The 27530-nt window shown below is 38.8% G+C and overlaps 2 protein-coding genes across 4 annotated transcripts; both read right to left on the bottom strand.

Annotated features, from left to right (window-relative positions):
• Window positions 1-745: 745 nt before the first annotated feature.
• On the bottom strand, window positions 746-8791 carry si:ch211-261d7.6 (zinc finger protein 845). 3 transcript variants are annotated; one of them, XR_009648476.1, is made up of 4 exons: window positions 8328-8791; window positions 2983-7166; window positions 2072-2114; window positions 746-1423 (listed from the first exon to the last, which is right to left on the bottom strand). XR_009648476.1 is itself a non-coding variant. In XM_060870871.1 (3 exons), the coding sequence occupies exons 1-2, from the start codon at window positions 8662-8664 to the stop codon at window positions 3007-3009; spliced, it is 4497 nt and encodes a 1498-aa protein (XP_060726854.1). In that variant the 5' UTR covers window positions 8665-8791; the 3' UTR covers window positions 746-1423; window positions 2983-3006. The 3 variants fall into 3 exon arrangements, 2 of the variants coding, with proteins under 2 accessions (XP_060726854.1, XP_060726853.1); XM_060870871.1 differs by lacking the exon at window positions 2072-2114; XM_060870870.1 differs by lacking the exons at window positions 746-1423; window positions 2072-2114 and having other exon boundaries at window positions 2626-7166.
• A 4926-nt stretch (window positions 8792-13717) lies between these two features.
• On the bottom strand, window positions 13718-24517 carry zgc:66448 (uncharacterized protein LOC327401 homolog). Its single transcript, XM_060870869.1, has 2 exons — window positions 24104-24517; window positions 13718-18910 (listed from the first exon to the last, which is right to left on the bottom strand). Exons 1-2 carry the CDS (start codon window positions 24480-24482, stop codon window positions 15255-15257), a joined length of 4035 nt encoding a protein of 1344 aa, XP_060726852.1. The 5' UTR covers window positions 24483-24517; the 3' UTR covers window positions 13718-15254.
• Window positions 24518-27530: the final 3013 nt, after the last annotated feature.

Genomic DNA, 27530 nt, shown 5'->3' with positions numbered 1-27530 from the left:
TGAGGAGATACAGTTATTTAAACAAATTAGTAAACTACATTGAAGTGAATTATTTTTTCCATTAACATATATTATCCATCTATCTGACTGGGTTGCAGGAAACCTGGAGTCTATCCCAGGGGACTCGGGGCACAAGGCAGGGTACACCCTGGACAGGCTGCCAGTCCATCACAGGACACAATCTCTCACACACAAAATCTCACACACACACACAATCTCTCTCTCTCACACACACAAACAATCTCTCACACACACACAAACACAATATCTCACACACACAATATCTCTCACACACACACACACACAATATCTCTCTCACACACACACAATATCTCACACACACACAATATCTCTCTCACACACACACACACACACAATATCTCTCTCTCACACACACACACACAATATCTCACACACACACACACAATATCTCACACACACACAATATCTCTCACACACACAATATCTCTCACACACACACACACACACACACACACACACACACACAATATCTCACACACACACACACACACACACACAATATCTCTCTCACACACACACACACACAATATCTCACACACACACACAATTTAGAGATCCCCACACACACTCAAATGCAGCAGAATCAAACGCTCAATCCCCATTTCAATATTCAGTTGTAGTAAACATGAAACATTTTAAAATGTCATTCATACTATAACCTAATGTTTGCTTTCATGTGAAAGTGTGTGCCATAAAACAAGTAGACTATTCACAGATTTATTCACTCATTTCCATACAATCATTTCATGTTTTTAAATACACTACAATAGAATTCCTTTCCAACAAAGACAACTTGCACATCATTTGTGTCTCTGTAAGAGATGGCTATTCTAATGTCATTCAACATTGTGAAAGGCAGGGGGGAAAAAGGCAGTGTGAAAGGCAGGGGGGAAACATTGTGAAAGGCAGGGGGGAAAAACAGGTCTAAATACATACAGGTAATCACTTTATGAAAAGATACTATATGTGAATTGCAGTCATATCTACATTCATTTTAATGCTAATTCACAGAATCCAATGTATAAAAATGACTATGCAATGAATAATTTAAAAGCATTTTGAAACAAATAAAGTTCAAGCTTTAAGGCATAATCAGTAAACACATGACTTGGGTATGTACTCAGATTTTTACCCCAGAGTAGGAAAGGTCATGAAACATAGCTATTGGAAAATAACTGTCTGTGAGAAGGAACACTGTGAGCATATGCTACTACACAGAACAAATGCAAACTGTTTACAGCATCTGGGAGAGAAAAAAAAGCTACAAAAGCTTAAAAAAAAAAAAAAGTTGTTGCTCCAAATTTATGGTTCACCTGGTAAATTCCCATGAGCAGTCCCCTTGATACACGAAACCTGAAAGTTCTGCCAAATTTTCTATTTCCTAAAAAGGGGTCAAAACATGATGAATTATATATATATCCACTGAACGTTAAATTAAAATAAATCATATCAAAATTTTGAGTAATCTTGTGGAGGAAGATCAAAACATAAAAGCTGGCAAAACCAAAGTATTATATACATTAAGCGACAAGACCACCAGTGCATGCACATGGCCAAAAAAGTATATATACTCAATGTGGGACCCAAAGATTTCAGGGATTTGAATGTGGTATGTGTGTACTCAACATAAATACAAGTTTTGCTGGAGTGTCAGTCTCCTTTGTGGCACCAGATCCTGTGGATGAATGGGGTATTTGTGTAATTTATGTGTGTGAGAAAGTTTTCTTCAATCCCCATGGCACACATTTTTTTTTGCCTGATAAACATTTCTACATGAATGGACTTGAGTACTGGAAAGCATCAGGAAAAACATCCAGAACAGTGGTGCAGCTACACCTCAAAGCAGTTCAGTGTAAAATTACTGGTTAACAGTCTGCCCAAAGAGAACAAATTGTCTGTTAAGTCAGTCGATGTCAAAAAACATGATCTGTGGGTACGATTTTATGTTCCTCTGACATGCATTTCTTGGTTCTCAGCTTCAGGAAGTTGTATTAAATTTCACAAAAATCTTTTGTTCTTTAACATTTACCTTGGTGATTGAAATCCAAAACAGCCAAATTGATATGCACAACCTTAAGAAAAAAAAAATAGTTAAAAAAAAATATATAATTATATATCTATATATATCTATATCTATATATATCTATATATATATATATCTATATATATATATATATATATATATATATATCTCTATATATATATATATATATATATCTCTATATATATATCTATATATATCTATCTATCTATATCTCTCTCTCTCATATATATATATATAGAGAGAGAGAGAGAGAGAGAGAGAGAGAGAGAGAGAGAGAGAGAGAGAGAGAGACACACACATATATATATAGATATATAGATAGAGAGAGAGAGAGAGAGAGAGAGAGAGAGAGAGAGAGAGAGAGAGAGAGAGAGAGAGAGAGAGAGACACACACACAAGGTAGGACACCACTAGGGAGACAGACTCACCAGACTAAAGAAATGCACATTCCATATGTTAATTCCAAGCATTGCCGTTAACACCTTAATTTCAGTTAAAATGCCACAAGCTTTACAAAAAGAAATCATCATAGACTAGACTTTGGATGTATAATGTCTCTATTTTTTATTTAATATCACAATTGCTGAATAACTAACGTAAGCAACAGCATTTGAACATTTACAAGACAGGCTTCATCTGTATAACAGGCTTCTTTTACTTTCAAATTTAACATTAAATGATCACCGATGCTTGATTACAACTATTATTCTTCACTTCTTTGCTGAAATCTGAACATCTGTAAAAATTCAGCAGCGAGTCGACTATTGTTTTAAGTGCAGCAAAAACAGGCTAGAATATAATGGTAGAGTTTAATGGAGCCACTTCATTTGCACACGCTAGAACTACAGTAGTTAAACATATCGAAGCGGAATAAAGGAAATTTGTAATCCGACTACCTCGGGCGTATTGACGCGCAGCTTTCAGAACTCTCCACGTGCGTGATCAATGTAATGCTGGTGCAAGTCTGTTTCTTGATTGAAAGAAATCCCACACTCGATGCATGTCAGGCTCTCTGTATCTTGAGAAGCAGCTGGTAAAGCTGGGGCTGTTATTTCTTTATCACCCAAACACTCTTGGTGATGATCAATGAGATCTTTGATCTCAGTAAATGTCTTTGGACAAAGAGAACACCGATAAGGCTCCACACCCTTGTGGAGAGTCTGGTGCACCTCGAGTGCATGTGGGGAAAGAAACATTTTGTTGCACTGGTGACATTTGTAATTTCTGCCCACATTCAAATTTGTTTCAGTTGAAGGTTGTTTTGCTGCGGATACACAGTTTGTGCTTGGGACCTGAAGACCTTTAGTTGAAGATCCCGACACTACGGAGTTGTTAAGCCTGTAACGAAGTTCGGTCGGGAGACGTTGCCGTACTTCGTCGTGCCAAATGAGATGCTGCTGTAGCTGAGATTCAGTCCAATAGCCTCGACAACACAGAGCACAGCAGTGAGGGCGTGTCTTTGCTGCCTCTTTATGAGCATCCAGTTGTTTCTCGCTGGGAAACGCTTTACCACATTTATGACATTTGAAGAGACACTTCGACTCTAAAGGCTTATGCTGTAATGGTTGCTCTTCTTCTACGTCTGGTTGGTGTGGCTGTTTCAGACTTCCGTTGTTTGCGTTGCAGGAGCGCTGATGGTTCTGTAGGGCTCCGTGAGATCCATAGCGCTTCTCACAATGTGAGCAAGGAAAGGGTTTAAACTCTTCATTCATGCTCGCGGGTGGTCGTCCTCTGGTCCTCCTGTGTTTTTGCCATTTGTGCGCTCGAAGACCTCTAGCATTTACAAATTTCTTGTTACACTGGACGCAGTGGTATTTTATTTTCGGCTTGTCTCCTCCGCCAGCCGACGTTATAGCTTTGGGTGGATTTGCGAGGAGTATGACAGGTTGAGCTGACACCTGTTGCTTAGTTTCAGCATCAGGTGGCTTGGCATGATGGAAGGCAAAGTGGGCTGCTAAGAGAGATCCACTAAAGAAAGATGCATCACAGTCAGGGCAATCTAACCTGCTCTTTTTAGAAGCACTGCTGAGATGATTTTGCTCGGGGTCAGCCCGGGCCACTATCGGTGGATGATATTTCTGATGCCGACGGAGAACGCATAGATAGAAGAATCCCTTTCCACACAAGTTACACAAAAACGGACCGTTCTCCATATTCTTCCTTGACATTTTACTACTCTTTAATATAAACCTGGCCAATTTCTTGTCTTTATGCCATCTCCGGTGTGTTCCGAGGGCAGAATTTGTAGAAAATTTCCTTCCGCATTCTGTACAATAAAACGGAGCCCTGGTTGTTGATTCTTCAGGTTTGCTAGGGGAAGCATTTACACATTCAAACTGAGACTCCATGGAACTGGGAGCTTTACGGTGAATTTTTTTATGAAAATTAAGTGCACCTACAGCCGAAAAGCTTTTGTCACAGTCATCGCATGCATATTTCACTTTTTCAGACGTGTCTTTGGGGAGGCCGAGCTTGTCCAATTCCACTTCTTGACACGTTTCTTTACTTTCGCCTTTTGCTTTTAAGCAGCGTTTTTGATGAATTTCTAACGACGACTCGCAATTGAAAACAGCGTGGCAGATCGGGCACTGGGGTCCGTCGGACTTGTTGGACTGATTCGTTTCCACCGGAAGGCCTGTTTCATAGCCATGGCTTCTCATGTGGAACTGAAGTGCCATGGCACGGGAGAAGTTTTTCCCACAGTCAGGACAGCTATACATGTTCTTTTGCAACTGTTTAACCTGATCGTCAAATGATTTTACTGCAGCTTGGTTTTGGTGGATCAGCTTATGTTTAAGAAAACAGCCTATAACACGATACGATTTATCGCAAACGTCACATTTATACAACCTCGATTTGACGCGATCGGGCATTACGCAAGGTTTACGATTGTGACTGTTCATCATAATTCTCTTACGACCCCGTCTCTTGCGTCTTACGTGTCCGTTTTCAGATTTGAGTTTGGCTTCTGAGCTGCTAGTGTTAATATCTCCACATTGTGGATGATACTGTTTATGATGATAGAAGGCTCCCATAGACCAGAATCCTTTCCCACATTTTTTACAATGATGAACTTTGGGCCCCAATAGTGTCTTACTTGGATTAAACTGCTCCTTCTTATTGTCTTTATCGCTGGAAGAATTGGCGGTAAGGGCTTCCTTACCGCTGCAAACTTTCTGATGGCTGTAAAGAGTACTGAGGTTGGAATAGCTTTTGTCACACTGTGAGCATTCATATGGTTTTTTCCTTTTGTTGTGATGCTGCTGATGAGACTGCAGAGCAGAGAGGCGAGAAAAATGCATGTTACATATGTCACACTTGAAGCTGTTTTTCTGCAGATTTGCAAGCTGATACATTATGGACTTGTAGGGTTTTCTGTCTTCGTGTTTTCCCAGATGAACGTAGTGAGAAGCCTTGGTGAAACTTTCATGGCCACAAGTCTCACATGTAATCGAAGCTTTCCTGATTGGATTTGCTATGTGCATTTTTCTACGGTAGCGTGACTTTTTCCCCATTCCTCCACTGTGCCATAGCATGTGACAGCGCAAGGAAACGGCCTTATCAAACGTCCGGTTACATTCCAAACATTCATACTTCTTAGCCTCTTGTGAAGAGCTTTGGTCCATTTCTGGTTCTCCTAATCCCTCGCCGAAATTCACATTGTCTATCTGTACTACGTTTACATCCATCTCCGGATCTGAGCTCGGAGAAGACAGTACAGTTTCTTTGGATAAGTTCAAGCTAAAGTCTTTTTCTTCTTGGTCTGATTCACAGACCAGCTCAAGATCCGAGTTTTGCTGAGAGCCATGGTCACGCCTAAGACTATCAGAGGCTTCTATGATGACGGGTTTAAAATTGTTGTCTGCTTTATAAACTTTTGTGCTAAATGTTCCATCATGTCTTAATTCTTTCACCAAAACGTCGTTTTCCGAATACGCTGAAGCTTCGGCAAACGGAGACACCTCGTCCTCGTATGACTCGACTTTTGGTTCCGTAGAAGACTTTTGAGAACTTCCCTCCATGATGTCACCAAAAACATCGGTGTGACAGAGCTGATGTGACTGCAGTGCAGAAGCGCGAGAAAATCGCCGACCACATTCCTGACATTCGAAAGCTTTCTTCTGGAGCTGAAAGACTTGGTGAAGGAAACTCTTGGCTGGCGTTTCTTGACTATGAGCCAATCTCTGGTGTTTATTGTAGAATGTTAAGGAAGTAAAAACCTTGCCACATTCCTTGCACTGAAACGGTTGCTCGTTACCGTGTAGCTGCTCTCGTCTTTTATGCCAACGCTGATGACATGCCATTGCCATGGGACGGTGAAAAGTCTTCCCACATTCGGTGCAGTCGAACGAACGCTTTACACGCACCTTAACTGTAGTGCTTGAACAGTTGACAGAGAATCTCTGGTGTGTCCCGAGGCCACACATAGTGCGAAACGATTTCCCGCAGTCCAAGCACTCAAAAAGTTTTTTCTGAGACTCTTCTAACTGTTCAGAACTTGTGTCAGCAGCGTCCTCTGTTTTAACTGAAACCTCATCAGCGACGTATTTCTCCCCTTCACTGTTTTTTGACTTAAACAGCTTCTCCTCATGGCAACGACGATGTGCATCAAGAGCTGACGCGCGAGAGTAAGAGCGGCCACAGGTGGGACACTGGAAAGACTTTTTCTTCAAATGGGCTAACTGATGAAAAACCGATTTTGAGGCCTGTTTGTGTGAACGCTGATGATTAAGGCATTGGCCAATTGATGAATATGTCTTACCACAGTCATTGCACTCAAAGACTTTCTGTTTTGATAAACCCTCCCCAGTCTCTAAAATGGATTCCTGTTTAATGATATCATTACGGTGTTTCAGCTGGTGAGTAAAAAACTCTCTTGAGTTTGAAAATTTGCAACCGCACAGTGCACAGCACAAGGTTTGATGACCTCCGTCAGTGGAGACAAGCAGGTTGTCCCACTGGGAGTCAGTGTCCAGACAGACTATGGGGCCGTCGTGAGTGTGCTCCCGTCGATGCTCTGTGTATCCCTCCTTGTTTCCAGATGCAGTGCTCTTTTCTTCACAGCAAAATGGCCAATCTCCTAAAAACAGAAAAATATAAAAAAATAAAAATGGCAGTTCAGAAAGCGTCCTGTTTCATGAAGAAAGGGAAAAGAATCAAACCCCTTGCTGAAAACACTATTTTTAAGTGCTACCGATTTGTTTAATGATATGTAAATAAATAACCTAACAACAAACTAAGTGATAATAAAAGTATGTCAAATGTAAGGGATAACACTATTGTCAGTGTTACAACACTTATTCCACGGCGATTTGCCATCAATCACGATGCTGAATTTGTTAGAGAAAGTTTATTGTTAGATTTAACGAGAAGTTAGTTCCTGTTCTCGTTTACATTACAGCTGCAATAAATAGTCATTCTATAGTCACACCTTCAGAGCAGACGTCCAACACCTTGACCACTAAGCCACCACATCCACAAAGCAAAGCACTTACAAAAATAAAAGAAAAAATCTCTCTTAACAAACGTCAACATAACAATTATATGTTTCTATTAAGCATGATTTCAATCTATTTATTATAAGTCTTATATTATGTGGAAGCATCTGGAAGTCCCTGTGCTTTTATTGTTGCTATGGAAACAGTAACGAATTGGAGTAAAGACAGCATTAACACACACACACCTTTGCATTTAACTTTTTTTTTTAACTACCTCTGTTGAGTCAACTTGCCTAGAGGCAAACGTACCCTCTTACACAGTGCGTGCGCGCGCCACCCGTCCGGGCTACATAAAACTACACTTCCCATACTGCACTGCGGTACACTTAACCCACGTGACCATCACATTCGGTTAAACGCCAGATAGCCGACACGAAACGTGAACGCAAACCGGTGACGCGTCTTGTCTGTGTTTAATTCTTAAAAATAAATAAATAAATAAATAAATAAATAAATAAAGAGAGAAAGAAAGCTAAATGTACCTACATGTGTTTTAAACCAGACTTTATTTGAGAATTTATTTTTTTATTTTATAACCGACCGTCGATCTTTCCACGTGACCTCCGGTTTAATCATTCGTTATAAGTCAGTAAGGTTCGGTATATTTAGATGAAACGTACACATTAAACTACACTGTGTTTAACGCACAAAGCTCGAGGCAGGTCACAGACAGAGGCGCTCGTGCGCCGTGCTGTGTTCACTGGCCCTCTGCTTTGTTGGTATTCATAAGACAAGCCACTTACCATCAGTACATTCACCTCTGCCCGAGTAATCTGCTTCTCTTCCGGGCTGCTCCCAGTTTCCCACCCCGACATCGTCCACACGGACGGTCATGTAGTCAGGTTCTTCGACAGGTTCTTCTTTTATCCTGATCTGAGGAACTGCAGCGTTCAATGCCGCAACTTGTACATGATCTCGGGCCTCCTCCGGTGCAGGACTGCTGCTTTTTACACTTATGTCTCCATCACAGCTCGCTAAATCTGCTCTGTTCTCCGGAGACGAGCCTTTAACATGTTCCAACGACACGTTCGTAACGTTTCTTCGTAACCTGGTCTGTTTCTCCGAGTAAACAGCAGCCATGTTGCTCCAGGAGCTTTCGATCACACCTTGCTCTCGCTCTCGCTCTCGCTCTCACACGGAAACGCTCAGCTCATTTCGCGGGAAAGGACTATTATTACAGCCAGGAAGAGGAATCCTACACCAAATAACCCTCACTGTTGCTTTTTTTTTTTTTTTTTTTTACACCACCGCTATTCCAACTAATCCCTCCTTCTGCAGAACGATTGGTTAAGCTGGAAGACGCAATCACACGACCACCCACTAGATGGCGCTGGCGAGACAACACAAAACGAGAAATTTCTTACTATAAAATGTAAAAAAAAATAATTGTTGGCATTAAAAAATAAAAATTAAAAATAAATCGGTGTAGTGTTTGGTAGACATGCAAAACAGACATTTATTAACAGCATCTACAATTTCTCAACGCGTTTAATAAAGTACCACACCTAGGAGAGGTTTTTTTTTGTACTGATTTTTAATTATCTGGAAGTTATGGTTTAATTTACACAAGCTGCCTATTGGAGATTTTCATGTAAAAAAAAAAAAATTTCATCAGAAACCGAAACTGTGGGCTACACTTGGAATAACACAGCAAGCGAAAACACACCTGGGGACTAATATAGTATGGATGATGGTAAAAAAAAGTGACATTTTTATTTAACATTTAAATTCTAACCCACATCTGCCACGTTAAAGACATTTGATTGTGAGTTAAATATCAAATCACCAGCATTACACATTTGGGACACAGATTTACAGTCAATCAGAAAGTGAAATGATGCTGAAAGATACTTTTTTTATTGCTTTATTTCTAGCCAACAGTGAAAAACTAATGTTTTGCAGTTTCCAAGTTACTTGTAAGTATTTCAACTAAGCAGAAAATACATCCTAGCACCTCGATAAGTTTATTATAGTCTTTTATCGTCCAATCAGAGCGCTGCTTGTATGACCTATTAACCAATCCAAACGCATGTGCCAGAAAACGGGTGGAAAATAATAAAAAAAAAAGCACTAAACAACTTCCGGTCAGGTTCAGAAACATCATCCGTTATAAAAAAAAAAAGGTCGTGTGACGATGATAATGACATTGATATACGAGCCTTTAATATAAATGTCATTATACTTGAACAAGCCTGTAAAAAAGTTTCTGACTTCTGTAAACAAACAGCATGTAAACATGTTATTGTGACATATTATTGTATTTTACTGCACATTATCCAAAGAAATCATATTTGTACGTATTTCTAAAACGATAAAAAAAACAAAACTTGTAAACATACATAATACATTGTCTTAACGTTATGGTCATAAAACACTAATAATAGGATAATAGGAACACTAATAATAAATAGGACACCGCGTTGCATTATGGGATTGATCCGCCATATTTAATGCGCCTATTAGATTTAAATTGTGGTTTGAATAGAACAGAATTACAAGAATATGACAGACTCAAGGAGAATTTCAGAAGAAACTTTCTTATTCTAGGGTTTTTTTTTTCCAGGTCTAATTTTTTATGTTATTTAAATCTTGGGATACTGAAAAAAGAGCATAGTGATGAAACTCAATGACTACCACATACACCTCATGTGTTTACTTGATTTTTCCTCCCAGTTTAAGTTGTTTGTGCTCCTTTTCTTGAAAAAATCAAATGATATTCCTGTGTAACTTGTTTAATTAGCTGTCATTATAACACAAGCAACCTCTTTGACAGTGATTTCTTAGCTGATCACGAATGAATCTAGACATGCTGTAATATTAGACCACAATCAAAGCCACCTGCAAAATCCAAAAACTCACTTTTTCCCCACTAAATATTTCTATTAAATTATGGACAGATTATTGTATTTATAAGGACGTCGCCAGCCCGCGAGACGGATCTGTAGATTTTTTTTTAGATCTCTCCATCTTTATTTAAAGAATATACAACACACATTATATAATTAAATGCTGCATAAACTATAATATATAATAATTATTATCATTTGTGAATGATTTCCAGTTAATCTTTGGGGAAGAGTGATAGATAGTGCTCGATTAAGTTGAGGTTGTGAGACAATCCTAAAGATATCCAAGCTCTAGGCATTCTCCTGTTTGAGCACAAGTATGGCCTCATTCTCTCTGTTTGCCTTCATGGAGCTGAAGTGCTTCCCTAAACACAGCACAGAGAAGAGTCCGTTGTTTGGATGGTTGAGGTCATTTGCTATCTTCCTGGTCTTGGTCCAGCACTGCTTCAGCTCAGTTGTGCTGAGCTGATCGCAGCACCCTGTGGAGAGCTCACCTGTCCTGCGCGGTGCTTTTCCCAAACAAGGCTGTGATGATTCTTGTCAGGCTGCCATCAATGGTGAACGTGTAAAAGGTCCTTAATTTAAACTCCTAAAAGCTTCTGAGATGATAAAGGTACTGCCGGGCCTCCTTCACCAGACTATGATTCGGGTATGACGTCCAGGCATATGTCACATCTATGCTGCTTAAAATTCCAGCACCCCAATGTAAAATCCCACGTTCCTGCTTCTTGTAGAAACGCTCTTATTCACTGAATTGTCACTTTAAAGCATCACAGGTGAATACAAATAATGATATGTATAAACTGTGTAACTGACCTGCCTACACAGAACAATTTGACAGTGATAACACACTGAATTAACCACAACACCACTGTTGCATGTGTTGTACATATACAACACAGACTTAACTATTATTAGGGTAGAATTCAAAGATAGCTATACTTTTATTCCCCTCCGCAGTATGCAGCACTATATAAATATATATAAAGCACTAAAAAAAAAAGCAGGTTGTAATGGAGTCACACTCACATGCTGCTTACAAACATATGTTAGATTTATGCTGTAAGATTCATTTGTTGCACTTTAATCACAGTTGCACTGGATGTGAGTAAAAGCTTAACTGATTCATAAAAACAAAAACCAATAATTCTTCGGCAATTCTTGGCTCTTTACACATGCAAGTTGGTTCCTGTAGGTCATCTAACAGTAAAACACCTTCATTAGTAAAAACTTGTATATACTCAGAGTTTTTACCCAAAAAAAAGAGTAGATGTCCTTTAAAAGTTAAGGGTTTCTAAACCATTTTCTTCTAAGAATGTGAATATCACACAAGAAAGAGTATTGAATACTCGCATGGCTGTAATTCAGCATATATTTAGTCTAACCACAGGGTTATAAGTAAAATATTTCTTTTATAAAACACCTTTAAATACAAGAAATTTACAGAGTATGAGACACTTCAGACAATTCTTCTAACATTCAGTTGTTTATCTTAAAAAGTTTACATATTTTTAGTGAAATATAAATATATGTATATTCTTGAAAAATTCCCACTGATTATATCGCTAATGGTTTCAAACTTGAAACTGCAATTATGTGAGAAACAAGGGGAGTGATAACCACAGTAAAATATCCCAGTGCATTTATACCAAATATAAGCACTCAATCAAATAAGTGTTGTATAAAATGAAAATTATTTGAAATGTTGACACCTTCACAGACCCCAGGGTCGATGGGGTGTGCAGAATTTCTTCCAGGCAGCATGCCACATCTGAAAACGTGTCAGTAGATTGAATCATTTTTAAAGTGCCCCAGGTGTGAATGTGGATCCTGAAGGACAGGGTGTCATTGTCTTGTTCCCCAGCTCCATATCCACCGCAATTCCAACTGGGCAACAAAAGAGTGATGGAGAACATGGAGGTAAACCGTGTCTGTTACACCTGTGTGCAGTTACTAAAAACTGTTTATACTCAATATTACAGTGAGAGCAAGAGTGAGAGTAAAAGAGAGGTTGGTTAATAAGAACTGATTGAACCATTTGACTTGAGGCTTCAAAGATAGTTGAAAGTGAACCATGAAATATTAAGAAATACTACGTGTGTAATTTGAACAATTCTTGTAATCATAGTATTGGGGTAAAAAAAAAAGGATTGTCAAGATCAGAACCACCAGTTGTACAGCATGTAAAAATAAATTAATTTTAAAAGTTAATAATAATTAAAAAAAACTTGAACGGTAACTGGTTAGATTTTTACTTGACTATAATATTTGAATATAAAATATTTATATATATATATATATATATTTATATAGTTAAATATTTGAGTCTTAATTGTTTAATATTGGTTGCAATACTGTAAGTGCGGTTTGACTATTAAACAATGAAAGATATGAATTTGTTTCTAAAAACTGAATAATGTAGTGTGAAGGTGAAGTGTAGTGTGAAGGTCTAGAACAAGTTGCATTTCATGAATTGACGTCAGGCATTTAGGAATAAAAGCTTGCATATGCTTTTCAGTGTCTTATTTATTTTGCATTGAAAATGTTCAAAAACAAATAAAGGCTATATAAATTAAAAAAATTAGGTGTTTTATTAGGATGGTTGTAAGCTAGGGCAAGTAGGCTAGTACAACCCTTGGAATGCCTGAACTTCTCTTGAATTTTTATCTTATATATTTTTATATATAGATTTTATATAACAGGAGCCTAATGAGAACTCTCTCACTGAGTGGTTTACTAAGAATTAGCAATTCTCTCTCTCTCTCTCTCTCTGTCTCTCTCTCTCTGTCTCTCTCTCTCTGTCTCTCTCTCTCTGTCTCTCTCTCTCTGTCTGTCTCTCTCTGTCTGTCTCTCTCTCTCACACACACACACACACACACACACACACACACACACACACACACAAATCCTCTATTGTATTCTTTAATAGTAAGATATAATTGTAATTACTTATTCTTTAATTAATTCTGTCAATTATGTAATCTGTAATTATGTGTTTATTCACTTCATCACTTCAAAAATTTAAGTAAAAATTTCTGTTTTTCAAATGTTTTTAGATACTTCTATTACAAATCTCAAATTCAGTTTAAATTTTGTCCAATAAAAAATATTTAAATACAAATTCATAACAGCATGATTCCAAATCTATAAGGCAGGTATGTATTTAACAAAGACTTACATAAAGCAAACACATTTTGAACAATATGAGCAGCATATTAGTTTAATGATTTCTTTCTTAGGGTGTGATGGATTTTGGTGTATTACAATTATAGACACTAAAGCATCCATATGATCAATTCCAGATCCAAATTTATTGAATTTATAACTACAAGAATCAGACGGAGGTAGACAGATAACTTTCAGTGATCTTACATGAAGGTCCTATTGATGTTTTCCTATTTAAAGTTCCAAATACAGGCCTTGAACAATAAAAGCAATTCAGTGTTTCAGAAATTTGACACAAAATGCTGTACAAATGAAGAACAAACAAAAGAAACTGATTTGAACATACGAGTACACATAATGGCCCTTATTCATTAAAGTTGCGTGAGGTTGAGATCTGCTCGTAAAACATAAGCAAATTTCACGATTGATAAAATTCATGTGTGGTCAGTATTTGTAAATAGAGAACAATATTTTTAACAACCTAAAACAGTTGAGTTGCAGTTAAATAATCAAATGCAATGACAATCAGTGACATTAAAATATATAGGACAACAAGTATGTTCAAGAGGCACCGTAAAGTTCTGTTCTGTCTGGGATATTCAAAAAACATGTCTGTTTACTGAGTTTATTAAAAAAAAACTTCATATTAAGCCATAACGCATCAGGAATGACTTCTTAGTGTTAGATTCATCTTTTAGTGCTTTTTATGAATTAAAGATCTTTACTTAAAGACCTAAATGTTCTTTATATGTTCAGGGAGAATACTCGGCTGATCTCATTATTATTTTTATTATTAATTATTATTATTATTATTATTATTATTATTATTATTATTATTACTACTATTATAAATAAAGCTAATTAAATCTAACTTGAGCCCCACATGCCATATTAAGAAAGTACAAAAATACTCTGCCATAAAGAATAAAAACACTCTGCTACTGTCAGCCATTGAGGTTGGAAAACAGTTTGGTTTTATACCTGAATTTGACCTTAAACTTCTTTAACACTTTATTTAAAGCAACTTCAGACAAAAGCACCTCAATGAATTCTTAACTGCTTTTCTTAGACATTGCTCGTATCTTAACCTGAAAAATCATTTTCTTTTTTCTGGTTCACTGTCACACTACCTCCCTAAACTGAGCTTTTCTGATTATACAAAACACGACTCCTTGGAATGTAGTATGACAGTTTCATGAATCAGATGCAGATTTGTGCATATGACAATTTGTGCGCTCAAATCTGCAAACTGTTTCTATGCAACTTTGATGAATAAGTGCAATGTGTAGTTACAGAACATTAGCCTGGGTTTGTATAAAAACTTGCTTCAGAGGGGGAAATGCATTATCCAACATTATAATTGAAAATTGTAAAATAAAAAATAAACCTACTTAAATATAAGCAATAGTTTAACATGGGTGATAAATTGCTTGCAAAGTGAAATAAACTCGGGGAAATATTTGAACCTGTACATGTCGCAAATGTCATTTTCATTAACTGACTAATTAACGATGGTCACTTCACATCTCACACAGTCAGAATACAATGAGAAATTTAGGATTGAGGAAATGAGACAACAAGCATGATCTACTACAGTCCTTTTGGCACTTTAACAGCCAGAAACCTTAACGGTGTAGAGGGATGTTAAATTTATACAAATCAGACCTCACCTTGTACATGTTGCATATAGTGCACCTGTAATTCTAGTTCTCCTGGTAACGTGCATCCACAGATCATGCAATGAAAACGGTGATCTGCGGTAAAGGAAACTTGACTGATAAGTTTGTTTGGTTCACTTCGTTGACCTACAGGAGTTGAGGGCAAAGCCTGTGGTATTACTGGTCTCTCATTCACTATGCCTGGTGAAGAAAAGAAGATGTTCTGAGTTGCTGGACCTGGAAGTTGACCGGCTATAGAATGGATTGGACGAGGACCTGGCAAAGCAAGAGGAGATGCCAAAGGGAGTGGTGAGGTAATAAAGGGAGATGCCTGATTTAAGAGGATTTGAGAGGCAGAAACTATAGGTGCTTGCTTCTGTGTCCCCTGCTGTACTGGTCCATTTAACAGAGCTTGGGAAACAACTGGAGTGGTCTGGAAGCCCAACACTGTGCTTCCATTCCCATGAGGAAAAGGAGCTGCTCCAAACTGAACACTGACTGATCCTAATGGGTTTGTTTGGGATTGTTGAAACTGCTGCTGTTGCTGCTGCTGAGGAAGCTTTAATTGTTCAGGTTGCATCTGCTGGACTGTCTGCTGTAGAAGCTGAATTTGCTGTGGTGGTTGCAAGACCAACTGCAATTGCTGATGTTGCTGTTGTGAAGATGGTGGCATTATATGGAGCTGTGGATGCTGAGCCCCCGTTTCATTCGTAGGCTTTTCTTGCGAGTTTACACTCTTGGACATTTCAAGAGGAGTTACGATATTCAAAGGCTTACTATTGTTTTTAACAGTAGCACTGTCATCTACTGCATCTGCACTTTGCCTTGTTTGTGTTGGTATCGATGCACCGGCTAGAGTAGACGACTGTTGTAATTGTGGCTGCTCAGATTGATCAGATGATGTGTTAACCTGCTGTGTGCCTGCTGGTGTTTTTAAGCTAAAAGTAATTAGATTTTCTTTTCCTGATGAGCCTAGACCAATGTTTGCATTTTGGGCTAAATCAGAGACTGGCCACTGAGATAATTGTTGGCCTTGAATATTTAACCCATGCTTTGGGGAATTCTGAGGGTTTGACGCCACTGGACGTATCTTTGCATCCAGTGATAAAGAACCATCTGCAGTGCCTGGAGACGGAGAAGGTTGTTGTTGCATCTTTGCTTCACTCATGGATGCGCCATCAGTACAGCCCCTAGTAGGGGATGATGTGCTAGTTGAAGCAGTGTCACAGTTAACTGGTGCTGTACAGTTCTCTGGAAGCTGTTTGCGAGCTTGACATAATGCAATCTTTGGGAGAACATCTGGTTTTGGCAAAATGGGTTTGAGATGTGTTGCTGATTGCCACTGGTGCCTGAAATTATTCGATTGTCCTTCAGGTAACCATTTAGAGTGCTGTTGAAGCTGTGAGTGAATCTGAATTTGCCACTGCTGTTGCAACTGAACAGGCATAAGCTGAGTTTGCTCATTCATATCTGAATCAAAAACATTAGCTTCTTGCCCCAACAAGGTCGGAAAGGAACCCTGCAAAATCTGATCCGTAAGAGCTTGTTGCATTGGCATTGCGCTGTCCACATTTCCTCCCATTCTTGGCCAACTTGAAACCCATCTACCACTTCTCCTGCCCCTTCCAACCGCACTTGTCCTCCCTCTTTGTGAACCAACGGTTGAAGGGTAGGACTGACTTATTCCTTGACGTTTACGTGCGTGTATTTTTTGATGAACAAGGAGACTGCTGAGCCAGGGGAATGATTTGTGGCATTCTTGGCAACGATGAGGCCTCTCCCCTGTGTGGGTATTGAGATGGTCACGAAGTAGGTATGCTAAACCAAAACTCTTGTTGCAGATGTGACATTTGTGAGGTTTGTCTCCGGAGTGACAAAGCATGTGACGCTGTAATTGACTCTCATCACTATATCCCTTGCGACACTGTGTGCAGCGAAAAGGTTTCTGCTGATGCAATCTCTGGTGAGTCTTCATGTTCTGAAGAAACGCAAAGTCCTTTCCACAGTCAGGGCACTTATATGGCTTCTTGCCGGAATGGATAATCAAATGCTGCTGTAAGTAACTGCTGAATCGGAATGACTTTTTACAAACATGGCACTGGTAACCTCTGTTGTGTATACGCATGTGAAGCTCTAAAACGGAACGATAACGAAAGCTTTTGCCACAGTCTCTGCATTTCAAAGGTTTCTTTTCTGTTTGCTCTCCCCATTCTGCATCTGCTGAAATGTTATCAGTGCTAGCTGAGCTTGCTACACTGAGAACCTCCCTCTTCAATGGAGTTGTTATAACCTGATGGGTCAATACATGTGACTGTAAAGTAGATTCATCCAAGAACTGAAGAGGACAATTGGGACAGGCATACACCTTTAGATTTTTTCCCCCATTACTCAATTTTTCATATTCTGCCTCGTGTGTCAATATATGGGCCCGTAGATCAGCTGCTTTGTAAAAGATCTGAGGACACAGTGGACAGTTGCGCTGGTGTTCCATGTTTGTATTGGTGTTTTCTTTTCCTATAGATCCTAAACCTGTTCCATTGGACATTTCATTACTTTCTGTAATAGCTGCCTCAAAACCAGGACTTGTGAGTTTCTTGTGTTGGCGACAGTGGGCACGCATATTTTGTGCAAACGCAAATCTCTTTCCACATTCTGTGCACCGGTATGGCTTCTGGCCAGTGTGAAGGTATTGATGCTGTTGCAAAAGGCTGCTGTATTTGAAGTTTTTGCCACATATTGTGCACCGGTGTGGCCTTTCTTCAGTGTGCTTGCGGCGATGGTCCTCCATGAAAGAGCGGTGCCTGAAAACCATACCACAATCAGGGCATTCGTAAGGTTTGAGGGCAGCATGGGACCGTTGATGTATGTGCAATGTCACAGCACACTGAAAGCCCTTATTGCACTCGAGGCACCTGTAAGGACACTCTAATGAATGGCTCTGCATGTGAGCATTGATGGATACTCTGTACTGGAACTCTTTGCGGCACAGGGGGCAGCGGTAAGGCTTCTCGAGGCTCTGCTGACAGGCATGAAGCTTAAATCGGATCAGGGATGAAAAACAATCACCACAGTGGTCACATTCAAATATCTTTTCTTCCCTGAACTCCCTTACCTGAGACCGCTTATATGAGACCAACGCTGAATCTGGCAAACCATTTTGTTTATGTTCGCTGCGATGCTTGATGAGGCTGCTGCGATGCTGAAAGGTGAGGCCACATTCTTTGCAGGTGAGAGAAGCCTGTTCATCTTGATGTATGTGGAAGTGGCGATGCAGGTCATATGTCTCTCGTCGAGTGAAGCTTTTGCCGCACTCGCGACAGTTCAGACGTTTTTTCCGCTGCTTATCCACAACATCAGTCTCATGGCACTCTTCATAGTCACCTGGCCCCCTATCCTCTGGTTCTTCAGGTTCTTTTCTTTGCACTTCACCTTTGGATTCTCCTTCTTCCTCTTCTGAAATGTCCTCTCTCCTTTCCTCCTCTCCCTCGTTAGAGTCACTTTCACATTCCATGTCTACACTCAGATCTGTCAGTTCTTCCTCCTCGTCTTGTGCTAATGCATCTTCATGTCTTATGGTACTTCCAGTATCCTGAGTTCTATCCACTAAGCCGAGGTCTTCTGTTGTCTGGTCCTCTGGTGTCTCTTGACGTTCATGCCCTATGCAAAAATAAAATACTATTTATTATATAATACTATATACACATATTTCTTGTTCTTTTGTGAAGCATATATGCCTAGTAATAATTGTTAATAACAATCATTTATCTACTGTAGGTAAATACAGGTCTCACCTACATGTGCAGACACCAGAAAAAAAAAACAATAGATAAATAGGTACATATATGTGAATATATGTGCATTTAACATTTATACTGTATTTGCCAACCAGACAGGCAACCATTGCAGTTTTATGGATCATCATCTTGACCAAAGTATAAAATCTGAAAGTGTTTCTTTTCCCCTCACATTTACAGTCACCTCTAAAAGCATTGGGATGTTAAAGGCAATTCTTATTTTCTTTTTGCTGTACACAGAATACATTTGGGCTTGAGGTGACCAGAATTTCAGGTTGCATATACAAGGTGACAAGCTTGCAACCCACTGACTTCGCCAAAATGTTGCGTTATTGTTTGTGATGCTTTTCCGGGCTTTTCCGGGACATCAGGAGCTAAAATTCTTCCATTTTCCCCTGACACAGTCAGCTGGCAGTGTGCTTTGGGTCATTGTCCTGTTGCATGATGAAGTTTCTCCCAATTACATTACAATTAATTCTGCTGCTAGCATTATAAAGATTACATCATCAATAAAGATTAGCTAGTCCATACCAGTGACCAGTGAGTTCCTCTGGTTCTCTGTTAGTTTATAACTTTTTAAGGTAAAACCCAGGGCTCAAACCAACAGCAGACAAAGCAAAGCTAATAAGGGTCCCTTTTTACACCTGGTCACTTCATGCGTTTTCTGTGATCAGATAGCTATCCGATGGTAAAAAGACCAGGTCTAAATGCCCTCCGAAACGGTTTCGAGACGGATATAAATCCGATGGTACAAACCACTTCAGGAGGTGGTCTGGGACGCATTTCAGATGAAACTGGACAGGTGTAAATGAATGTGGTTGTTCAAGCCACAAACGTCAGCGCTATACTCCTCCCAAACTGAAGTACGTCACTCACAGGTGATCTTTCACCCAGGTGTCTCGTTGGGTCTTAAAATGCACTGCTGCTGCCAGCGAAAATGCAGCAAACAGCAAATGCTGTTTTTTGTAGCACAACCATCATTTTTTGTCTTCTTTTTGATTGCATTCTGAAAACCGCAGACACCAAAGCGTGTTCCGTTTCAATTACCCCTGAAATGAGGTAAAATATATTTGCATATTGGGCTGGAGTAGAAAGATCGGATCGATATCCGATTCACCAAGACGTATTTATGTGGCCTAATGTAAATGGAACAGATTTAACAAATCAGATAGCTATCAGATCAGAGAAAACACATGAAGTGACCCTAAATGTTCAAACATTTTATCTAAAAAGACACACCTGTCAGTTACATGTTCAAATATTTTTGGACAGTATTCCTACAAATCATGTTTAAATTCATATGAACTCATATTAATCCTTTAATCTCCTACTCAATTGTCTTCAGTAACCCAAAAGAAGATTGACCATTAATTCATTTGAACATCTGTACATCTGCTTAATCAGCCATTCATGTGTCAACACAGCAAAAATAATCATGCAGATACGGGTTAAGAACTTCAGTTGATGCTCACATCAAAAGTCAGATTGTGGGAAAATGAGATCTTTTTGACCTTGGCTTATATCTTGATGCCATTAGAACTGATTTTATGAATTTAAAAACTGCTGATCTTGAAATTTAACACAAAACAGGCTCACAAAATGGTGCTTAATAGAAAGACACAGAGTGAGCTACATTTCTGTGGGTGGAAAAGCCATGCTAATAAAAAAGGTGGGAAGAAAATAGCCAGATTGGTTTGAGCTACTGGGAAATATATATATTTACTTATGTAATCACTCTTTACAACTTTGGTGAGTAGAACAGCATTTCTGAACATAGAACACGCCAAAACTTGAGGTGGAGGGTCTACGACAATAGAGGACCACATCAGGTTCCACTCCTGTAAGCCAGGATGAAGAATGTAAGCCTTTCGTGGGCAGAGACTGAAAAAAAAAGACCAGGTTATATATATTATTATATTATATATTTATTCTAATCTTCAACAATCCAGTGTATAGGACAATCCCTGGAGATTTCAGATTTTTAGAAATCTGACACCAAAAACCATGGGAAGGTTAAAGTAACAGATCACATCTTTCCCCTATTCTGATGACAGATGTTAAGATTACATGAAACCTTTGACCTGTATATCACAGAAGGCACACAAGGCTCGCTGATGCATGCACAGAGTGCAGACTAGCCTGTTTGATCCCACAGAAGAACTACGGTAGCACTAATGCTTTGTGATGGCACCAGGATGAACTATAGGAAGACGGTAAACTGACAGAGACAGTGTCTTACTCTGGACAATGTTCCTGGTAATGGCATTCCCTAGAAGCCTCTTTCAGCAGGATAATGTTCCTTGCCACACTGCAAAAAATATTCAGAGCATTTCGAATATTGGTGGAATGTGCTGGAAAAAAGGATTCCAATCCAAGGACGATTCACCTCACAACTTACAAGACTTAAAGGATCTGATGGTAATTTTACTTGGTGATCTTACTTCCACATACCACAACACACCAACTGCAGGCTGTGAAGGAGCACAGCATTGGTTGGACGCATTGAACAAACACCCCCTTATTTTGATTTTGAACAAACCGGTGATTGCCTTTTGTGAATGAACAAGGATCTGCTGACTCACTAATGTTCATTCAGTTCACCTGACGAAACAGAGAGTAGAACAGTGCATTTGAAAAGAATTTAACACGTAGACAAACCACATGTTTTATTTTTTGAAGCATAATCCACTATAGATGTGTGTGTAAAAATGACTCACGATAACTTTTTAATTATTATTGCAATGAAATGACTCTATGCACAACTTTAAATTATTATTTTTTTAAATTACATTCATATTCCCAATTGTGAGTACACTGTAAAAAAAATATTCTGCACTGGCTAAAATGTCTTCAATAAACCTTCTCTTTGACCGAACATGCTAATGTTAACAAACCTTAATTATTCTCTTGAAAACTAGTTCGAAAGTTTCAAGTCACAAAGATGAATTGAATTTACCACATCTAATTTGTCATGTTCCTCAAACTATTCCTGAACAGATTTTGCAGTGTGTTAGGGCATTAGGGCTGCCCGATGATGGAAAAAAAAAAATCATAATCACGTTTATTTTACACGATTACTCACTGACTTTGGAAATATCTTGAATTTACTGAATAATATAATATAAAATGCAAATAACAGATAAAAAATAAATTAGAAATAAGCATAAAGTTTGCTCACATATGTGCCATAACAAACTGAAAAAGTTCTAAACTAGTTTTCCAGTTATGAGTAAACAGATTTGTAGTGGTACCGAGCCATGCAGACAACACCATGTAGCAAATCTTGAACATAATTTGCTTTCGATCCATGTCCGCTTCTTTGAATTCAAACTGTTCCCAAACAAAACTGCTTTTACCTTTTTTGTTGACCAAATGCTTTGGTGCCATCTCTTTTTTTGTCATCTTCACTCATGCTGATTTTTAAATGCCACCAGAAACCACACACATGTTCTAGGCCGAGAGAGAATCAGCTTCGGGAGGGGTGAAAGTGCGCATGCGCGTCATTCAGAACAGAACACAGGCCAAAACTTGCGAAAGGTAACGTTACTAAATAATTATAAATATAAACGATACATAGTTTTTGTGATCGTTGGGAGCTGAAATCAAAATCGAAAAATACATTTGATTAATTGCACAGCCCTACAGCTATGTAGTAAAGAATGCATACAGGGAACATCCCAACAGACCAGTTGTTTTGGAGATGCTCTGACCAGTTATCTAAGCATCATAATTTGCCCGTCAAAGAAATTCAGATCGTTACACTTGCATCCATGCATCCCTGTATTACTAAGGCTTAAATGTAGATTTTAACTTTACTGAACTAGTACTGTAAGTGGGAAGTGATGATAACCAGCAGGTACCAACTGATAACCCATAGAATAATTGCTACAGTACCTAACTACTTAATGTACTAATCATTAATTTTACACAGTCCCTTGTACCCAGATAGCAAAAATAACTGTGCAGTCTGAATACCACAAGAGGATCCAGGAGACAGTTAAACAGATTTGAGTTTCTCATTCACAAGCAGACTTGCAAATAGTGTCAGGTGTTGTTACCTGACATCCGCTTAGCTAAGTAGCTAGTCTCAGCAACAGAAGCTCTGAGCTCTGAGGTGTTTTATGGAGCACCATGGTCCGGAAGAAAAGACGTTTCATTTCACTATGTACTGTGTCAGCTGTATATGGTTGAAATAACAATAAAAGCCTCTTGACTATTGACTCGACTCATAGTGTTAACTGAGGGTTGAATAGATATTGTATTCCCCTAAAATATTTTTAAATGCAGTACATAACAACAGGATAGATTAAGGAATCATAATGATCCTGGGGATGTGGTAGCCTAGTGTTTAAGGTGTTGGGCTACCAATCGGAAGGTCGTGAGTTCAATTCCTACGTCCACCAAGCTGCCACTGCTGGGCCCCTGAGCAAGGCCCTTAACCCTCAATTGCTCAGTTGTATAAAAATGAGATAAAATGCAAGTCGCTCTGGATAAGGGTGTCTGCTAAATGCTGTAAATGTAAATGTAATCCTAAAGATGTACAGAAACAAATAAACACATATATAAAATATCAAAGAATAATAAAGAATATTAAAATAAATAATAAAAAAATTAGGTGGCCCAAGATGTATTTTATCTTGTCTCTTTCACTGGTTAAATGAAGAATGCAGAAACAGCAAAATGTGCTTATCATTCAACTAGCAATACCTTCACAAGCATCTCGAAAGAGATTAGGAATTGATGTTATTATTAATATTTATATTATTATTATTATTATTATTATTATTATTAATATATACTGTCATGTATCCCAACCTCATGAACTTAATCCGCAGCCTTTATTAGTGCTGTCCAAAGTGTCTATGGTGCTGAAAGAAAAAGTCAAGTCCATTTCTGATTGGACAAAAATCGGCCCAACTGCAAGAAGCTATTTATGTCTGAATGCATAATAATAACAATAATAATAATAGTGCAGCAATATTCAGCTACAGTATTACAATATACAATTATCTAACGTGATGAATCTAACAGGCTGGTACTGTATGTAGCTACTCACCTGTGCCTTCTTTATCCGAGATGCTACATGTTCTTGAATCCAACTCTTCTTCAGACTCGGACCAAACAAGCCCAAGATCTTCATCCTGGGAAACATCATCATCATCATCATCTTGTGCTTTAGGCACTAATGAGTCAGATTCAGGGCATAGATTTGATTCTCCATTTCGTACACAGCTACCCAGAACGGATGAATTGTTCTTTGCATCTGTGGACTCCTTCGTTTCTTGTGCGTCTGCGTTAAATAATTTGTCTTGTGACTCAGGAGCTTCATCTGCCGCGCCCTCGGGTTCAATTGCTTTGCGTTCATCTCCTAAGAAATCACTGTTATTGCACTGGTTGTCCAGGCTTTTATCGGGTTCAGGCCTTAAAGCGGACATATTTTACTGAATGTTCCCCGTCTCCCTAACCCTTGACGTCATGGGCACTTTTTTTTTCTCAGTAGGTATTATGGCTGTGTCCATGACCGCCCCCTGTTGTGCTGGAGGATATGGGAATTAGAGTGAAATAAGTACATTAGAGTGTATGTTTGACCACAGTTATTCATGTTAGTAAAGTAAATATATTAGGGATACCATCGAAACTTTCTGCCAAAAGCGATGCAAAACGTGACCAATTCACCCAAATGACTTGCTGGGGAGTTTATGTTAGGGAAAAAAAGGGGGTAAAAAAAAAAAACACTTCCAGAAAAAAATGCAGCTTGTCTGTGTTATTTAAGATGAAAAAAAGGTTTGCATATAAATATCCTTTTTTTTTTTTTTTTTTTTTTAACTATACTTGGATGTTATGCACAGTAATGTTTACAAGTAAACTTTTCTAAGGTTGTGCCTAAATCTTATTGTCAGTGTTTTCACCAAGTGCATGGTGGTTACCGTAAAAGCCAAAATGACTAACCGCATGCCTAAGATAATATTACCCAAATCATCCAAAAATAAAAAAAATTAAAAAATGAAGATTTAAAGTGCCAGCCTATGTATGAGTAACACCAAAAGGAAACCTCACTGTTGTCAGTGATGCACCAGGCTGAGTTGAAATGGGGTAGATTTCTTTTAAATATCTTTCTTATAGGCCACTGAAGTTGCTGGACATTTCATTCAGCTAGTCACAAATTTTTGTACATGTTCTACAATTACAGTGAAGCCTGTATGTAAGATTCAGTCAAAGGTGGAGTTGGGCTCCAACCAGTGGTGAGGTACATTATATGGCCAAAAGTATGTAGACACCTGACCATGACCACCATGTGTGAGCTCTCCCCAGACGTTTGCAACAAAGTCGGAAGAATATGATTGTCAAGAATGTCAATGTAAGCAGTTCAATGTAAGTCAATGTCACAATTGTCAATGTAAGCAGTTAAATTTCCCATCAATGTCCCTGTGCAGGGGGGCATGGTGGCTTAGTGGTTAGCACGTTCGCCTCACACCTCCAGGGTTGGGGGTTCGATTCCTACCTCTGCCGTGTGTGTGGAGTTTGCATGTTCTCCCCGTGCCTCGGGGGTTTCCTCCGGGTACTCCGGTTTCCTCCCCCGGTCCAAAGTCATGCATGGTAGGTTGATTGGCATCTCTGGAAAATTGTCTGTAGTGTGTGATTGCGTGAGTGAATGAGAGTGTGTGTGTGCCCTGTGATGGGTTGGCACTCCGTCCAGGGTGTATCCTGCCTTGATGCCCGATGCACAGGCTCCCCGTGAACCGAGGTAGCTCGGGTTAAGCGGTAGAAAATGAGTGAGTGAGTGCTCCTGTGCATGAAAATGTTAAGTCCATATTAATGCCATTTGTGTCTATTCATGAGTCCACATACTTTTTATTTTCAGAATCTTACTTGGAGCATCTTAAGTATTTGAATTTAGTCTCCAAAAGGCTTTAACTTCTCTCTGAAAGTTGTGCTTTCTTTCTGCAACTTTGTGATATTTAAGTTGTTCTTTATTTCAACTTCATGTCCTCTACTTACCAAAGATCATGTGTCCTACAGTCGTTGAGTATGTGCTTCAAATATGTGTGACTGTTCATATGAAATGGTTTATATGTGCACAGCAGAGGTTAAAAGAATAATGAAGACTTATGCTTAGCACACATACATATATCAATTAAGCTGTGACATATATACACACATATATATATACATATATACACACACACATATATATCATACATACACACAGTTGTGCTCCAAAGTTTGCATACATTGGTAGAATTTGCAAGATGTACATTTTTTTAAAGGAAACATGAGTAAGAAAGCAAAACAAATGTATTTTATTTCTTATACTACTCAAGTTAAGGCATAACAGAATGGCGCAATCATGAAAAAAAAACATAAAGAAAATAATCCCTGTTCAAAATTTTGCATACCTTTAGTTCTTAATATTGTGTATTGCCCCCTGTAGTAGCAATGATGGCATGCAGTCTTTTGTAATAATTGTGCATGAGGCAATTAAATCTCTCAGGTAGTAGAGCTGCCCATTCTTCTTAACAAAATGCTTCCAGTTTCTGTAAATTATTTGGTTGTCTCTGTTTGAGATCTCCAAAAAGTGGCTCAATGACAGTGAGTTCAGGAGAATGTGATGGCCTCCAGAAACTTCACCTTCCTCTTCTATATCCATTGGATTGTCTACCTTGCCTTGTGCTTTGGATCATTGTCATCTTGGAACATCGAAGAGCGTCCAATGCACAGCTTTCGTCCTGTAGAATGCCAATTGTCTGCTAGTATATTCTGATAACATGCTGCAGTCATCTTGCCATCAAACAAAAAAATAAAAGATGCTCCACCATACTTTACAGTGGGTATGGTGATTTTCACCGTAGGCCTTGTTGACTCCTCTCCAAACATAGGTGTGAGGCCTGTCTAGGTGCAGCCTGGCATACTGAAGGTGTGTACAGTACCTCCTTATTGTGCTCCTTGAAACACCACCATCACTTTTTTCCAGAGCAGCCTATATTTCTCTGGAAGTTGTTTGTGGGTTTTTCTTTGTGTCCCGAACGATTCTTCTGGCAGTAGCGGGGGGAATATTTCTGGTTCCACCTGACCACTTAGGATCAACAGAAACTCTTATTTTTCACCTCTTTATCAGAGTTTCAACAGACTGACTGGCATTTTCAATTTTTGAGATATCTTTTTATATCATTTTTCTGCGTTATAATATTCAACTACCTTATTACGCAGGTCCATACGTCTTCTCTATGGAGCAGTATCCAGCCAAATCAGTGCATCAGCTCATGAACTGAGAAACTATTTATGCACAAACACTAATTACAATGAGTCACAGGTGTGGAAACTTCCCTTTAATAGCCACTTAAACCTCTGTGTGATAACCTGTGTGTTTATAACGTGACCAAACATTCAAGAATATGTAAACTTTACATATCAGGGTTGTTTAGGTGATTTCAGTTAGCATTAGGTTTAAAAAAGGAGTCAAACAAATGTGATAATTAATGAAC

This window comes from Tachysurus vachellii, chromosome 5 (assembly GCF_030014155.1).
Source record: "Tachysurus vachellii isolate PV-2020 chromosome 5, HZAU_Pvac_v1, whole genome shotgun sequence".
Taxonomy (NCBI): Eukaryota; Metazoa; Chordata; class Actinopteri; order Siluriformes; family Bagridae; genus Tachysurus; species Tachysurus vachellii.
This window is presented reverse-complemented; position numbering and strand designations above follow the sequence as displayed.

What these genes read in the sequence shown, in the direction of transcription:
- si:ch211-261d7.6 (XM_060870871.1), bottom strand. Translation starts at nt 8,664, where the DNA reads ATGGCTGCTGTTTACTCGGAGAAACAGACCAGGTTACGAAGAAACGTT. An exon ending in CAGAGGTGAATGTACTGATG is followed by an intron (nt 7,167 to 8,327) that starts GTAAGTGGCTTG and finishes TTCTGTTTTTAG; the next exon opens with GAGATTGGCCATTTTGCTGT.
- zgc:66448 (XM_060870869.1), bottom strand. Translation starts at nt 24,482, where the DNA reads ATGTCCGCTTTAAGGCCTGAACCCGATAAAAGCCTGGACAACCAGTGC. An exon ending in CTCGGATAAAGAAGGCACAG is followed by an intron (nt 18,911 to 24,103) that starts GTGAGTAGCTAC and finishes ATTTTTGCATAG; the next exon opens with GGCATGAACGTCAAGAGACA.